The sequence below is a fragment of the Gobio gobio genome (genome assembly GCF_949357685.1).
Source record: "Gobio gobio genome assembly, chromosome: 25".
Classification (NCBI taxonomy): domain Eukaryota; kingdom Metazoa; phylum Chordata; class Actinopteri; order Cypriniformes; family Gobionidae; genus Gobio; species Gobio gobio.
Window position 1 is genome coordinate 16877440 of NC_137121.1, and position 18113 is coordinate 16895552.

At 37.6% G+C, this 18113-nt stretch overlaps 1 protein-coding gene across 1 annotated transcript in view; it reads left to right on the plus strand.

Moving 5' to 3' along the window:
• Window positions 1-18113, plus strand: part of ppfibp2b (PPFIA binding protein 2b) — an 82008-nt gene that overhangs the window by 46105 nt on the left and 17790 nt on the right. The window contains exons 8-17 of the mRNA XM_079809589.1: window positions 1276-1413; window positions 5051-5254; window positions 5994-6086; window positions 8416-8527; window positions 11963-12024; window positions 12149-12224; window positions 12355-12467; window positions 16134-16201; window positions 17270-17330; window positions 17930-18071. Of these exons, the coding sequence (XP_079665715.1) occupies window positions 1276-1413; window positions 5051-5254; window positions 5994-6086; window positions 8416-8527; window positions 11963-12024; window positions 12149-12224; window positions 12355-12467; window positions 16134-16201; window positions 17270-17330; window positions 17930-18071 (1069 nt within the window). The remainder of the gene's footprint in view (window positions 1-1275; window positions 1414-5050; window positions 5255-5993; window positions 6087-8415; window positions 8528-11962; window positions 12025-12148; window positions 12225-12354; window positions 12468-16133; window positions 16202-17269; window positions 17331-17929; window positions 18072-18113) is intronic.

An 18113-nucleotide genomic window follows, 5' to 3' on the forward strand; every position in this document is an offset into this window, starting at 1 on the left:
ATTTAATTTTATATATTTTTTAATAATTAAAATATTAATTGTATTTAATTTATTAATTTCATTTATTAAAATGTGTACTATTTAAAAAATATGTAAAAAAAATAATATATATATATATATATATAAATATATAAATAGAATATACACAGTAGATACATTTTAATGAAGTGAAAATGAAAATGCAACATAAAATAATATTTTAAATGATGATTTAGAGTAAATGGTAGGGTTCAACTGACAAAAAGTCAGTTACTCTGTCTAAGGTCTATTGCATGATAGTCTATTGCATGATGTTGCCGGTGGGTGACTGTGACTCAGATCCACTGTATTTCAGAGAACTAAGAGATCATCAATCTACCAGGGATGTTTGTGTTGCATTCAGTGGTTTTCATCCAACATCGCTATGCTTGGGACTTGCTTGTCATACACACTTCTACTAGATTAAACTAATTAAGAGAATATGGTTTCCAGAACTATAGATTTAGACATGAGCACCACCTGTGGTCTATTGTAACTGTCCAAACTTTTTCTGATAGTTAGAATGACATGAATTTTTGTGTTCTGGTTTAGAAACTGGAATGGAGAAGTTGTACAGTGAAAGAGGAAGCTATAATGCTGTTTTTGTGTGTGTGTGTGTGTGTGTGTGTGTGTGTGTGTGTTTAAGGGTTATTCTGGTTAAAGTATTAGGCACCAGACAAAATCTGCTGACCGAAATATTTTTTGCACTTTTTTGGGGAGGAAAATGTAAACACTTTCCAAACTATTCAATAAACAAACATGCAAGAGGTGAATGATACCATTGTAATGCTGTGTTGTTGTTTTTTTTACATCATTATAATTCTCTATATATCATAGCACCATGGTATTTCCGCATGATACCATCATTGTATCACCACAATACTTTTTATAAGGGCTATTATGTGCGCAAACCAATTTGTGACCTTTTTGACTTTTTAAACACTGGTTAGCAAAGGCTCTCAGAGTCCTGCTGAATTTAGCCCATAGTATCAGGAATGCTGAGAAACAAAGTTTCCCTCTTTTGGCCCTCCTGACTTTCTCACATACAGGCACCGGAGAGGGTGAGGAAGTAAAAATAGCGTTCATTGCTTGAGTATATTTAGTGCTTCGCTTTGGCCTGAGCGTTACTGTGAAAGAACTTGGCCAGTGGAGCAGCGAGGAGCAGACTGCGTGTCGTGTGATTGTTACTGTATACAGTACAACTGTGTGGGTGTGTTTGTCACCATGTGTTCGCTAACGTGTGCGCGTGTGCTTTAGGAGCTCCTCAGCCGAACCTCACTGGAGACGCAGAAACTGGAACTGATAGATGAAGTTTCCTATCTGAAACTCAAGCTTGTCGGCATGGAGGAGGAACACAACCACATAGATGAAGAGGACAAACATCATAAAGCAGAGGTACTGTATCAGACTGTCAGCTCATACAGGGCAACAGGTTCATCCATTATGGGATGTTACTTGAATAATATCATATTATCATAGATCTCTAAATGATTATTATTTAATCCTATAGTTGTTTACTTCCTCTTTGTGTAGGGAAATCACAATATATGCAGCAATTTCACAATTCTCTATACCAAGCAAAAACATGTACTTACAGTATAATTTTATTATTATTAATATGCTATTGTAGTATGTATTAATATTTAGATTTAGTTTCTTTGTTTATTTTTTTATTTGTTGTTGGGTTTTTTTATGTTATTATATGCTTTTGTCATTTTTATTAGGTTTTTTTTATGCTTTAATTTTAGGTTTTAGAAATTGTAGTATTTCAACTAATTTTTTCAGTTATTTGGCAAGGCATTATTTCTAATTTTTACGTTTTTTTCATATATAATTATATTTTATTTTATTTCAGCTTTATTTCAGTTATCATTTTAGTTTTAGTTGACAAGAACAACTACATAAATATTAAGTATGAATGTTAAAAAACGAATATTTTTATAAGTTGTGTGTATATCTATCTATCTATCTATCTATCTATCTATCTATCTATCTATCTATCGATATATATGAGAGAAACTGGTATTGTTACATCTTTTATTTTATATTTAACACCCCTACTATCTGGAATTGTCTGATAGCTGTTATGTTTTCTTTTTTCCTCTTATAATAATATGAATATTTCTATTTTCTAATACTGGTTTGTCCTGATTGAGAGAATTGTTGACTATGAATCATTTTGGTAGACTGAATGATGTTATATACGTCTTTTTCATTGTGTCTGTGTCTTTGTTGTCCACCTGTTGGCTCTAATTCAATTGAAACCACACACACAGAAAGCAGCCATGTCAGTATACAGTATGTATGATTTAATACGTTTAGAGATTAACAGAAAAGTGTGTGGTTCGATAGATGAGAACTGTGGTTACGAAGAGTGTCATCTTGAAATACAAGAGCAGTGAACATGCCCAAAATGTGAGCTGATATTTAATCTGATGTTTCCATATGGCACATGGAAACATAACTAGGGGACATGGAAGTCATGGTGGCATGTTTATGTTGTTGTGTGTATATGTGGATCCTGTAGATTTATCGCCTCTTAACACCTAATTACTTCTAGGACTCCCAGCGTTACACTGTGTACAGACAACAGACTAAACAGAGACTCTGAAAAACACTTTTAAAAAAGCATCTGTCCTGAACTTTATTTTTTATTTTTAACAGACTAAATCTCTGGCTCGCTGACTAAAAATGGGAAGGTTCCCTTTTTAAAGCATTTTCCCAAACAGCAAGTGGACGGGTTTCCCAGAGTCATGGGAAAATCAGGGACAATAACAATTGTGTTTTTCAAAGCCTGGATGAGTCATGGAAATTAATAGAAACTTAAAGTTATGGGAATTTTCATAGTGGATATACATTTGTCTTGATATCCTCAGCTCAAGATATTTCAGCTCTTTATGAGTGCTGACTTATTGGACAAGTCAAAAACGGTCTATTCTATTTCTCTTTTAGTATGTGAACATTTTCCTGGTGTTATATTTCAGGTAGGTACAGTATACCCATGATGAAAGAGAAAAAGAAACCGTGAGCTGTGAGCCCATAGACGTCTCATTGTTATGTCTTCATCAATCGTTTGAGCCGGGCTATCACACAGACTCAGCCTTTCCACACTGACAGTGTGCTTACAGAAACATGATTTAACGATATGTATACACACACACAGAGACAATTACACATACACATTCAACCTATGTCCCACAAATGCTCCCAGTGCCAAAAAGGCAATGTGCTGATAAAGGAAGATGTTAATCGGTAGAGACACAAAAGCATGCGGTGGGCCTAAATGGGAGACAGTGACAGGCAGTTTGATGAACGTGTAATGACAGACGCCAGAAGTACTCAGTGCTTGTCTTGACGAGAATTCAGCTGCACACATCACACACACATGGTTTTTTAACACATATCTGCAATGGGTGTCATTCACCTTTAGAAATTAAGTGAAACGCAAAGAAAAGGCAGCTAATGGCCACTCAGTGAAATCCATAGTTGATAGGGCACCATACATACATTTTACATTTAATATTTATACTTTTGAAATGGGGACGTATAAACCTAACGTACATATTTTCAAAATCTACGTATTCAGTTAAGCAGTCGAATAATCTGTTTTAAGGATGACCATGTAATTAGGCTGGTTATGGGTTTTATACAGAAGATGCAACACTGATGGCAAAAGTTTAAAAGATATGCACACAGTATGCAAAAATCGAGACCTAGTTGTCATGCTGTGGTTGTAGAGAAGCGCACGATTAAAGGAATAGGGAAACAAAACAGTCTTTTTTAAATCTGCACCGAACACTCACGAGATCGCCGGAGAAAACATAAACAACCACATTAACCTTAGACGCTTACCAACAATAACGGATGTTCATATTCTGTGACTGGTTAATGAAATGTATAGGTTTTCTGGGTAATGACTCAATCATTCTTTTTTTTTTTTTAAAGCGTCACTCTTAGTGCTGGCGTTACTGAGCTCTCCTTGCATTTGTTGCATCAACAAACACTGGCCTCAAGGGTGACAGCTGCAAGGCTCCATTCAACGGGACGGAATGGCATAAATTCACTTTGAACATACCACATGCGCAAACACTTTCCCCACAGACATCTCCCCCACTCAAACCTTTAGCATAGAGCTAAATTTAGGCGTGGAACGTGTGCCTTATCATCAGCTTTAGCATCAATAGGGAATATCATCTGAAACTTCCTCTGGCTGACTGCATTTGCATTTCTGTCAGTATAGCCTGTATTAGCCTGACTAATCATTCACTTGTTCATAAGTAAAAAGACAGAGCATTAACACGCTCGTTGCTAAAGTCAGATCTCGTAATAAGTGCATAGTACTGTTGTACATCTCAGTTTTGATTAAGTATTACAGATTTACTCCCTATGTTGTCCCAACATTTATTTGAATCACAAGCATCTGAATTTTATCCTATGAAAGGCAGTAAAAGCTTGCCCTCATATAGACCCTGTAGTAGGTCAGTAACTTATTTACTCTGACAAAGAGTAGGTCACAATGCAGGTTCCATCATCACTGTTACTATTTATACAAAAGGGCATTGTTTCAAACATCAAACATCAAAAGTACATATAATGCTGACAACATGGAAGGGTGTTCACATTTTGGTTTTTTTATGTTCCAGGGATTCAGTTGGGAAATCTTTGGTTATTTTTTGAATGCATTAATGTATAGACGTTTAGTTTTATGTAAAAAAAAAGAAATAAAAAAACATCATATCACAGTGCTATTAAATACAAAGTTTGAGATGTGATGGAAATGACACTACAATTAGTTTCAGAAAAAATGAAATGACAATTCTCTTGTGATGTATGTGTACAGTACACTGTAGGACTTATGGAAATACTTTTCTGTAGTGGGACATGTGACTTATTAGATACTAAAACGGACTAAAATTGAACATGCCTTTTCAGGGAACCCAGATTAATAACCCAACCATATCTATTCATAATTGTGTTTCCAAATCTGATCAATGTTTTCCTTTTTCTGGCTTTCTTGTTTTTGCTCTCTCAGAGTGTGGTTAATCTAATTAGTGAACTACAGGAGCAGATGTGTAAATTCCAGGAGGAAATCAGCAATCGCATTCAGGAGCAGCGGGCCCTGGAGAGCCTGGGGGACAGTAGCACACGTGAGGCTCTCGACCAGAGCCCCGATGTGGGCCTTGGTGCCTCGGACGTTGAAGAATGCAGCTGCCGCTGTAGAAGCGGAGGAGAGAATGTAGGCAGATCCTCCATTACGTGGTGGATTTACTTCAAGACCCTCTTTTACCTCTTCGCTCTCCCCCCTAAAACATAACCATTCCCCCATCTCACTTTTGTACAGTCCAACAGGAAATACTACTAACTGCCTCTTCCTACAGTGAATCCAGTATGTCTGCGGGCTCCACTGTGGGAATCTCATGGTTATTGGTGTTTGCAGTGCGTTCTGATGAAAGAATGTAATTTTATTTTGGGTGTAAACCTGCATGATGGATGCTCACTAATGCTAACAGTTGCTGAGTAGTTCCAGAGAGCTTCCAGAAGGGTTGTGGGCTTAGTGGTGACCCTATTAGATGCTTCCTCCTTGATCAGTTCTTTCAGTTTTTGAGGGGCCAAGGCATCTCTTTAAGAAACAAGGTTTCCCAGGAATCTCCAGAGCTTTCTTGTATTTAACTGCACGGTGTGTGGGTTTCATGGGTCAATCCAAACCCTTTCTTCTGAATTTTCTTTATCTTGATCTGAATTTTCTTAGTGCAGAGCCCTTAAAGTGAAATTCGTATGGGGGAAAAAAGCCCCTGGAACTTTCGAGTGTGCACAAGAATCTTTTTCCACATGCACAAGTAAATCTCTGGGTTTAATTTTTTCTGCAAAGTCAATTTAGGGGCTCCGTAACTTAGATATCCTAAACTTCTGGCAAAGGCTATTTGCCACGAAAGGTGATGTGTAATTTTTCTTCTTTTGTTTTGTTCATTCATCAGGCATTGCTACAAGAGCTTCACCACCTTAAGAGCAAAGTTGATGAACTGGAGGGTGAGAAATCGCAATATGAGAGGAAGCTCAAAGCCACAAAGGTAATGTGGACTCCTATTAGCCTTCAGTCTACTCATTGGTGCTCTTGCGGTTTTGATTTGTCCATTATCAACTTCAACTACCACATCAGCATTTACTAACAGTTTCTTTAGCCATATTGGCTTAACCCCAAATCCTAACTCTCAATGCAACTTCTTGCTTTGATCTTGTAACTATTCTATACATACTAATTTGAATCTTTATCCAATAGCTCATTGCACTCTCACAAATTCTTAAGCTCTCAGCATAATGAACATCCCTCTGGCTTTCTCTTCCTCCAGCTTTCTATCACCTATTCTCTCCATGTCTGTTACCAGTCGCTCATGACCAAACTTTCTACCCTGAAGCTCACGGTCGAGCACACTCAGGTAGAGCGACAGCATTGGGAGGAGCGCTGTCGGACAGCTCAGGTGCTTAACCCCACTCCCACTCCTTATCCCTTGCCATCCTCCCTGAGGAGTATGACACAAAGGAGAGGGCGATGATGGCCCTGTCCAAAAATGGCACCCTCACTACTTGTGTCCACAGTTTAATAATGTAGTGTTAGTGGATAACACCACTATAGAGACCACTTTAGTGTATTTTGGAGACACGTTGGGAGTACCCTCTTGAATCATCAAATGATACGCCCTAAAGTCTTGTGGACCACTGGGACAACAAAAAATGAATTTGAAATTAATCAAAAAGTGCCATTTTGGACAGGGTCGATTTCATAACACTTCCACCTCTGCTCAGGACTTCGCAGTCTACGTTTTCAACCAAGCTTTGTCATAGTTTCTTGAAAAAGTCCACTCCTTTGGTTGTTAGGCCTCTCTGAGCTCCCAGTCTGAACCCCATACTCCTTGTGTCTCTTGAAGCCTCTTCCATCTAGATTTGTTTTATTTCAGGAGTGTCCAATCCGGGCCACCATCCTGCAGAGTTTAGCTGCAACCCCAATTAAACACACCTGAACCAGCTAATCAGAGGCTGAATCCGACATTGCCCCCTATACCCTTTATAGGGCATTATTTGAGGGGACAGCCATTTGAGTAGTGTCTGAATTTGCTTACTCGCTTACTTCAGCCAAAGTCTTCAGGAACTTTAAGGTGTGTTGGAGCTAAACTTTGCAGGAAGGTGGCCCTCCAGGATCAAGATTGGACAACCCTGTTTTATGTAATCGGTATGCACTTGGTCAGTTGTTGACAGGCTTTTTATGTGCACGGTGTAGTTTTGTGCAATATTCTTGCAGCTTCATGATCCCCAGTTCTTGATGCTGACCTGTTTAGACAGCTCACAATTGAACTCGCATGAGCGAATGATAGAGCTCCACATGGTCCAGTGGCAATCTTTTAAACCACGTTATGTGTGGAAGCCGGGCTACTAGAGATCATCCATCTGTGTTTGCCTCGTGCTCATTGATGGAAGAAGCATGTGTATGTTTGTATGAGTATTTGCGTATTAGTTCAGGTATGCATGACTACATCCTCCAGCAGATTGTTAGGTCTGTCCGTCTTGGGGAATAAGGGTTGAGCAATTCAACAGGGGGATATAAACCGATACACACACCATATCCGTACATGCATCATTTCTGTACACTTCGTTATGTCTGGTTGCTTTTCTCTAGTCTATAATGAAATACTACAAATGCATTTTCCCAAGTTTAGTCTTATTTGCTTGTTACTGCCCACTCAGACTTGTCATGTTTGACTAAACAACGGCAAATCGGGGGATGTTTATCTCTTGTGCCATTGGTGGCACAGAAATTATAGAAGGGTCAGGTGCGACGCCATATGCTTTACAAGGTTAGGGTGCTCTGGGTACATGTATGTAATATTTTCAAGCTGATGTAAATTGAGTCGGAAATCTGTTGATTTAGCTTGCTAGGGTGCTATATTTGTGGAAAGAGTTGTCGTAATTATTTTAGCTCAAAATAAATCATTTTCAGGGAAATCATATCAGAGATTTGTGCTAACGTTTTGGTGGTGGTACGTTAATGGTAGCAATATGCTTCAAACACAGAAAATGTTTGCTTGAGTGTGGTATCGCAGCTTTTGGCGGTTTAGTGGGTGTTCTGTGTGAAAGTGCCGTTTGTCGCCCCCTAAATGGTGAAGGTCATTTTAACCTTATTTAACCCTGTTCTGCCTGACCGTCACATTTGTGTTGTCAATGTTGGATTCTTCTGTTCTCCCAAAAAGCATTAATGTGATCAGATCCACCATGATGTTGTGTCAAATGTGTCCCTTGTTGTCTTCTTTCTTACATAAAAATTAATACAAATCGTGGTTTAAGCTGAAGATGTTTTCAACATCTTTTGAAAGGTGCTAATCTGCTAAAGTTTTTTGTTTTTCTTAGACTGAGATTGCCAAACTCCAGCAGCTGCTTTCTACGAAAGATTCGGAAATCGAGTGTCTACAGAATCAGCTTCTGTCCCGAGGAACCATCAACAATGGCATCACAGAGAGAGGTACATCTAAGAAGATTAAATTGAAGCGCTACATCATGCTACAGAGACCTTAGCCCAGAATAATTTAGCATTACATTAATAAATGGCACTTTCCATGAATAGGCCTGAAATTTAAGTTACTTTCTGCAATTTTCTTAACAAATGTCCAATGAAAAAGATGCTTGACCTAAAAAATGTTGACCGTCAACCCTCGTGGTTATACTAAATTTTATATGTTCCGTTTCTTTTATGAGGTTTGCAATATTGCTACCTAAGTTAGGGATGTGTCTAAATCTATTTTAAAGCCCTGATTTGTTTGAATTTCTGTTGTTTTATTCAATAAAATTCAAATGGTTAGTTCACTTAATGTTCTGTTTGTGGAAAGTACCAAATACTAGCTGCATGGGAGTGACGTGTGTTGGAAAATGTTCATGTGAGTGTTAAAATTACTAATATGTGGCTTTTTTTGGTAATCACTGTGGCCTCTGGTCTTCGACGCTCCCTGTTGTAGAGGAAGTGTATAAGAAAAAGCTGAGAGACAAACGTAAGCGCACATTTCAGATCAACATCTCAGATCCTCCCATGCTGTATCCCAGCTTGATTCAACTGCCCTTCAGCGTCTCTGTCAATCTGGCTAATGTACACTGGCATGCTGTCAAGCCTGTCGCACACATCCCCTCTACCTGTGTCTGTGTGTGCGCGGAGGGGGTGTTAAGTGTCTGATTCATGCTTGTCGTCACACCCTGCAGCCACTCATTGCTTTCCCATGGGTCTGTGAGCTAAAACTCATTCTTTACTATTAATGTAGGGCTAGGGCCATGGCCAGTTCAGAGAAAAGAAATGATGAACTAATCATCTCACAGCTACAGCATGTTGCTGAACTTCATTCTTCGTTGTAGTACTAAGCAGCTAATCTTATAATTTGTGCATTAACAGCTCAGTAGCAAATGCATTTTATTGGCTGAAGTCCAGAGTCATCATAGTATGTGAAAAGACTTCGACTTTATATGTAATCCTTTTTATGTGATGTTAAATATACTACATAGTAATTGTAACTATATGATTAATATTATAAAAATGTATAATATTTAAAAGCATATAAGTACATTTAAATTGTAATTATATTTGACTTTTGAGATTTTTTTTTTTTGTAGTAATCCTATGTGATGTTAAATACGTATTTGGTAACACTTTACTATAAGGTCTCATTTGTTAACATTAGTTAATGTATTAACTAACATGAACTAACAATGAGCAAAACATTTGTTACTGTATTTGATCATCTTTGTTAATGTTAGTTTATAAAAATCCAGCTGTTCATTGTTTGTTCATGTTACTTCACAGTCCATTATCTAACGTTAACAAACACAACAGTCACACTTTTTATTAGTTGGCCTTAACTACTATGTACTTACAGTACATCAAAAAATAAGTACTATGTACTTATTGTGTTCATATTGTATTGCAAAGCACTTCCAGATATTGAGGTGGGATATGGGTAAAGTTAGGGACAGGTGTGGTGCTATGGGTAAGTTTAAGGGTAGGGTTCGGTGTAAGGGAAGGGTCAGCAGTGTAATTATAAATGTATCTACAGAAATTAATTACAGATGTAATTATACACAGGTACTTTTTTAAATGTAAGTACAATATAAAAACATGTATGTACACAATAAGTGCATTGTTTCAAATTATTAATTTAAATGTTAGTACATAGTAGTTAAGGCCACCTAATATAAAGTGGGTCCAATACAACTTGTGATTTTAATGATGTATTAGTAAATGTTGAAATTAAGATTAATAAATGCTGTAGAGGTATTGTTCATTCTTATTTCATATTAACTAAAGAAGTTAACTAATGAAACCTCATTGTAAAGTGCTACCAAGTTTTATTTTTTATAAATAATATTTTCTAATTATGTAGCAAAGTATAAAATGTACAGCTCTGGAAAAGATTAAGAGACCACTTAACATTGAGAAATCAATATTAAGTGGTCTCTTCATTTTTTCAAGAGCTGTAATATATAAAAAAATATATTTCTGATGTTGGCCCCCATAAAATATAGTTGACTTTGATATTATTTGTAATCGTTTTATTATGTTGAATATACAGTATTACATAATTAGAAAAAAAACTAAAATAAAGTATACATTGATTGCTGATTTAGCTGAAGTGGTTAACAAGGTTAACGTTGCAGGATGAGGTTGTTGACTCTTATGTCAGTTTGTCTGAGCATGAGTTTCTGCTATGAAGTCTGAGCAAATCCCTACTTGGCTAAAAAGCATGTATCAACCTGGACAAGCATGTACACACTTGGCGAGAGAATGTTGTTTTGAAGAGTTTCTTTCTGAGCTTTTCTGGACTGACACTTGACCAAAGAGGCTGTTTATTGTTTTTTTCTCTTAGAGGGCTGGTTTACCTCAACATCTATCTGTGTGTTTTTAAAATGGAGTATGTCACCATAATGCAGTGGTGGGGAGTAACTAACTAAAAGTAGCAACATTTTCTTTTAGCTTGACTGTAGCTCAAGAAGATTCTGTTAATTCTATTGAATCAATTTGTCCTTTTTAAGTTTTTCATGTGTAGTGGAATATTCAGTTAAATGTTGCACATTACTATGTTTTTGTATGGTAAATCGGGGTGCATTTTAGCTTTTTTGAAATTTTTTAATTGTATTTAGTGTAAATGTATCTCTTCAAATTTTATACTGTCAGCTTAGAGATCATTATCTGCTTGTTCAAAAAATGTCTGATTAAATTATGAATTATATCATATAAATCTAGAAAGATATAATTTAATTTTCTACTGTCTAGCTTGCTTCTAGTTTAACTACAGTCAAACCAAAAATTATTCAGACACAAGGTATAATTTTTCAGTAGTGGGTGCAGGACACTATAGTTAATTTATGTAAGTGATGATGGCAAAATAAAGTAAACTGTGACATATTATACCCAAACATTCTTCATACAGTGGACTACCAGAAAAAAAAATTATAAAAATTTGGGACCAAAATTATTCAGACAATTTGACCTGACCATGTTCTGCTCAATGTTTTTTCTTTAATTGCTAATGTGACCTTTTACACCACAGACTGAACAAAATGAAGCATTGCTTGGTAATTGGTTGACCTAAATTGGTATTATCTAATTGTGTACTTACATTTAACAGCTGATTGGTTGATTGTAATTCATTACATACCTTGCTATCAAAGTTATCTGACATTATTAAGATGAATTTGTTCTGACACAGTTTAACTCTGAGTTCTTGTCATATTTTATTACCATTTTCTAAACTATAGCAAATAAACTGTGATAATGTGAGAAAATGTTGAAGGTGTCTGAATACATTTTGGTTTGACTGTACATCGAAACTGTAATGCTAATTTAAAGTAGCTTCCCCAACACTGCCATAATGATGTAATGGTGCATATGAACTGAGTTTTGCTCTTTATGTTCCAGATCAAGAGTTGCAGAGATTAAAATCTGGAATGGAAATGCTGATAGCTGCCAATAATGAAAAGGTAAGTCAGTATCTGTGCACTTGGAATTTGTTAACAGGACCAAAATATGCAGGAAGCAACATGTCTTGTAACATTTGTGTGGTTTGCTGATGGACTGAACATCTACTCTATTTGGATTCTGTAGGATCGCCACATAGAGGAACTCAATGTTTTGTTGGGCCAGTACAGAAAATTGAAGGATGGCTTGGCCCTTTCTCAAGGTACGTGGTTATTTGTTGGACAACCTTTGCCTAAAACTCCATCTTGCTGCTTCTATGTTTTAGTCACCTTTGCCAGATGAATTTGACCCACAACATAGCTGAAGCTGATTCTGTTTCTCTCTCCCTACAGTGACAAACAATACGCTGCTGTGTGGCAGCAGTGAAGAGGATCTTAGTGGCAACCGAAGTACAAGAGCCCTGACCCATAGAGCGTACTCAGACATCATCAGATCAGAACTACAGGTATTGTTTCAAGGGGTTATATCATGAAAAGCTGTATGTTCTTGCTTCCCTTCCCAGTACAATCATTTACATTTACATTTTACATTTATGCATTTGGCAGACGCTTTTATCAAAAGCGACTTACATTGCATTCAAGGCACACATTTTACATTTTGTCAGTTCTTGCTTTCCCTGGGAATCGAACCCATGATCTTGGCGTTGCTAGCGCCATGCTCTACTGTTTGAGCTACAGGAAAGCCATTTCTGCACAATCAGACCATTTATGGAAAAACAGTTAATCAGATATCATCACAATATCGCAACCATAAGCACATTAACATAAGACTGTCCATGTTTTCATATAAACGGAGTGGTTAGTGTAAAGACATAAGCCAATAATAGTTTATATATAGAAGTCTTATATACTACCATTCAACAGTTTGGGGTCGGTAAGATTTTTTAAATGTTTCTGAAAGAAGTCTCTTATGCTCAACATGCTACATCATTTATAAAAAATACAGTAATATTGTGAAATATTATTATAATTTAATATACCTATTTTCTATTTGAATATATTGTACAATGTAATTTATAATTGCGTCTGATTTACCAAAGAATCCACGGTGAAATGTACCAAATGCCAACAAATAATGCTCAACTGAAACATTTACATTGTTGAAAATAAAATAACCACATTACTAGCATTAGGATCCTTTGGAAGGTAATGTTATATTTAGTCTAGTCAAGTCAAGTCAACTTTATTTATATAGCGCTTTTAACAATGTAGATTGTTTCAAAGCAGCTTTACAGTGTTAAACAGGAAAATAATGCAGCATAATTTTATTCAGCTGTATAGCCATTCTGGAGAAAATGCTGATGTCGTCAGTTCATTTCAATTATCATACAGTGACAGTGTGGGCTTTAGATCAATAATTAGATCAGTAATTTAGTTTATATGGTTAATTTAGTTTATTAATTAGATTTATTTCGATGTTTAGTTGAAAAATGTAGTGTCCCCAACTGAGCACGCCAAGCGCGACAGTGGCAAGGAAACCAAAACCCCATTAGGTGACCTAATGGAGAAAAATAAACCTTGGGAGAAATCAGCCTCAGTCGGGGTCCCAGTTCTCCTCTGGCCAGTCTAGTGATGCTGTATCGTAGAGGTCTGCATTCCCGATAAGTTTTCTTGCGTCGCGGGAGTACATTTTCAAATCAAAGACTGTAGTGGTCGGTAACTTTGGTGTACTTTGGACGGGAGTGAGCGGTCTGACAATAGCCCGGCCGCTCCCGACATCCTTTGACAACAGCGTATCCGCGCTTAAAAATTAAGTGAACAAAACTTTTTGCAATGGTGGCATTCACACAGTTCCCTGCCCTGAACCTGGCAATATATGTTCTTTGCATCCCGTCCAAGAGAGCACCTTCAGAGAGAACATCCTTCAGTGGAAGCTTACAGATGGTACGAAAACCTGAATCATTTTAGTCTAAATAAATGTGACTCTTTAGCTTCTTGTTCTTCTAGCTTCTTCCAACTAACTCATCTCATTAACAGCTATAGTAGTAGGCCGACAGTTTTAGTTTATTCATTTTTGGCTAATAATTTTGAGTGACAGATGTCATATTTGATTTAGCCTATTATCCTCTGTGACATTTCTTACAGCGTTGAGAGTATCATGATATGACAAAAATAACCAATACAATTATTGTATAGCCAACATTTTATTTGTTATCCCAGTCACTCTCTTTCTTTAGGGGAAATTTAAAGGGGTGGTAAAACACATTCTTTTGAAGGCTTGACTGTGTTTGTGGGGTGCACTGTAACGTGTTCATGCTTCGTTTAAAAAAAAAAAAAAAGCCTTATTTTTCATATATTTGACCTTTATTTTACACTGCTCTGTCCCTCCTTGTAAAACGGTCTGATGCTTTCCGGGTTGTATGAAGCCAGTCCCTCAAAAATACGCAGTGGGCTCTGATTGGTTAGCTGGCCCAGTGTGTTGTGATTCGCTAACCGCCTAGTGCACGTTTGTCGGAAACGTCACGCCCCTTACCGGAGGCTGTGCTTTGGTCAGTATTAGAAACAACGGCGTCAATAAAACCATATGAGCCCGAATCAGACCCAGAACATTTGAGTGAAGATGATCAAGCAGAACCTGTTCAGTCCTCAAGAGTAAACACTGCGGATCTATAATGATCGCTACTGAATGGCACTTTAACTTTTGTATTTTTAGAACGATTATAGCCAAATATCTGTCGCAAGAACTAACCCAAAACGAACACTAAGCACTGGCTTTAACTAGTAAGTTAGCCAAATCACACACAGAACCATGTTTAGCATGCCTGTAGATAAACAATACATAAAAGCTCTAATCAAAGAATCATTTACACTAATGTCAGGTTCGCTGTTGAGATTTTAACGTTAGTGTTTGTAACGTTAGGTGTTCGTCGAATAACGTTAAGTATGAATGAGCATTTAACAGACTGGTTTGCAGAACAGCTTTGTCATCTGTTTACTTCCTTGCTACAACCTATTACAGGAAAACACATCGATGAAAAATAAATCAGACTTACAGGTTGTGGCCCGTAAACAGCTTCTGTTTGTAAATCCAGCTTTCAGGACAAGCCGTTGTGCATATCCTGTATTGAACTCGCGAAGTTTGTGGAAGTTTGTGTTGTCCTCCGTGAAATGTGCAGCGCGCGCGTCGTGCATCCACGCACCGGCAGTGTTTTTTTTCACGCAGCTGACGTTGTGCAAATCTGGCATTGAAATCGCGAAGACGGTGGATGTTTTCCTCTGTTAGATGTGCTGCAGGGAGCCCTGCGCGCGCCTGATTCCCCGCTGACTCAAACACACGTGCATATAACATGCTGTATGTTAAACGCTCTGCAACGCACCCCCGTCCCAAGGAAGGCTGAACAGAGCAAGTACCCCAGACCTGCAATCCGGATGAAAATAACAGCGTTTCCTCGGCATCGCGGCAATAACACTCCAGCCTAACTATACCACAACAGCGCCGCAATACAAAATGGCCTCACCCCCCCTTATTTAATATTCTCGGAGGAGGGGTTTATGTAAATATTGAGCCTGTTGATGTCACCAACCCTGGAGGAATGTGTGTAGTCGCCTACTGGCCGTTTGCTGTAGTTCTTAGAAACTGATTTCTTTAAAAGCAAATATCTCCCTTTGCTTTAAACTTTGAACGTTGTAACTTTGCAGATGTTGTTTATGCTCAAGCAGCAACATTACACGCTAGCTAAAGTTAGAATAGTGAAATCGTGGTTTAAGCTGTAAACACAGAGTGAATTTTAAGCGGGAGCGGGTGGGTGCAGAATAGAACCTAGCGGGTGCAGGCGGGAGAAAAAAACAGTCCTGCTCAGACCTCTACTGTATCGCTCATCTCACTAACACGCCAGTGGGTGGGGCCAAAGTTGCAATGATGAAGTAGGCGTTGATCATCTTCTGCAGAAGCAGTCTTTCACCTATCATAGATAGGCACATGCACAACAAGTCGTTCACTGGGCTTGGTTACAATAAAAGCTGTTTTTTTTTTTCAGTTCTGAAACTTACAGGATATTCTTGTAGTTTGATGACCTCTTATATGTCAAAAGCTTAAGGAAAGTTTTATTTCTCAGTTCATGACCTCTTTAAGTTCCTGTTGTGACAATTTCCATTTATTTTCTTCTCCACAGATGTCTTCCCGAGGCCCGTCACCACTCTTGGTCCCTCCTCCATGTCTACAGAGGGAACTGGACTCCAGGTGAGCGAGAAGTTGTATTATTAACAGTCCACTGATTATAGCAGAGTCTCAGAGGCCCCAGCGGACCGCTCTACTTAAAGGCAGTAGGGATCAGAAGGCATCTATGGGAGAAGGACCATTTTGCTGCAAATTCGCTATCCCAATCGTTCACCCAAGCTAATGTGATTTTGTCACCTCTATCTCTCTTCCTTGCACTCCATCCCATTCTATCCTTCTCTGGCCCAGCTGTCGCAGTATACAGCCCTCCATGGAGACCTCGATGGTATCCATTGGCGATTTGGGCTTTTACAGCAGACAATGGCAAGTGGAGTGTGTGTGTTTGTGCTTGTTAAAGAGGCTTTCTAATGTAGCGGTGGCTTTTTGTTGTGATGTCATTGCCATACGCCACACACACACATGCTGTTTCTCATCGATCTAGTCTAGGATGACTGAGGATTTCTTGTGATATTCCGATTGTGTATGTAATTCGATTAAGACATGATGCACCTTTCTTCCCCAACAGTGTTTCTAGATGTATTCAGCAGTTGTTGTTTTTTTTTGTTTGTTACAAATATTTATTTATAATATAATATTTACTTAAACTCAAATGTAAAAATGTGTGTTAACATGAGGGAAAAGCTATGTAAAAACTGCAATAGTTTTTTCTCACATTGGCCTTTTCAATTTAATAATGTAGTCTTGCCTTGAGTTTCCAAATGTCAAATCATTAATTGCTTTTTTCAATTTCAATTTGACTGCAAAGATGTCCTTGTCATCTTGAGAAGTGTCATTTTTGGGGCTTAATTTGCATTGGAAAATTAAATGGCAAATCAGTTTTCGTTTTGATCATTTTTTAGTTTTAATATGGGCAGGTTTTAGGCTACATATAAAGCAAGTTTCTAATATTTTTTGGTTCTAGGCCTTCTGATTTCAGTCATCTTTTGTTTAAACCATGTGTACTGTATGTGCTTCCAGCGTAGACATTTGTTAACCCATGATGTAACGTGAACCAATGAGCTGCTCTTAGTCGTAAGCACAATAATGTAAGCATAGCTTGTTTCATATAATTGTTCATGGTTTTATTTTCAGGTCATTGCAGCGGATGCTGTCCACCAGCTTGGAAGAGCTCCAAAGTGGAAGCTTACAGATGGTACGAAAACCTGGATCATTTTGGTCTAAATAAATGTGACTCTTTAGCTTCTTGTGGCCAACTAACTCATCTCATTAACAAAATGCTTTTAGTATGAATGTCTCCGCTCAACTCTAATCTCTTTAATGCTTGATTTACATTAACACTAGTGCTTTGTTGTATGTTTTAGCATACGACGTGACTCAACTAACTGAGTGTATGTTTGTGTGTTTATGCTGTTGGTTTTTTTAAGCATGTAGTGGGCCAACCAGTAGAGGCTGTTTTAGAGGTACTACCAGCTAACATAAACCAATAAAAGTAAAGCAAACACAACGACATAACCACAACAATAGCTTTTGCTGTTTGCACATGCATTAATTAACATCACATATGCTTTACTTTTTGTTTGCCTGGCTTATTTAATAAAAATGCTTATTAACTTGAAAACACTTACACCTGATATTAGTGTTCATTCTAGTCATTCTAATAAAATGTGTATTTATTTATTATATTTTGTATACATTGTTTTTTAATTATTATCAATTTACATGGTTAATATAATTAATATACTCATACTGTAGCAACATACAAATCTTAAGATAAATGCATTTCTTCTGCAGAACCGATACAATCCAGAAAATAACAAATATCAGACGCTCCCAGGCAAGTTTAGTCGTCCAGAGCAGAATGGAGGGAGAATGCCGCCGTCTTCCCCACTACAGCTGTCTCCTGATGAAAGTGAAGACAGTGAATTCAACCTAAGTAAGCAATCGCCTCACAGCACCCAGAATTCCATGTCAAAAT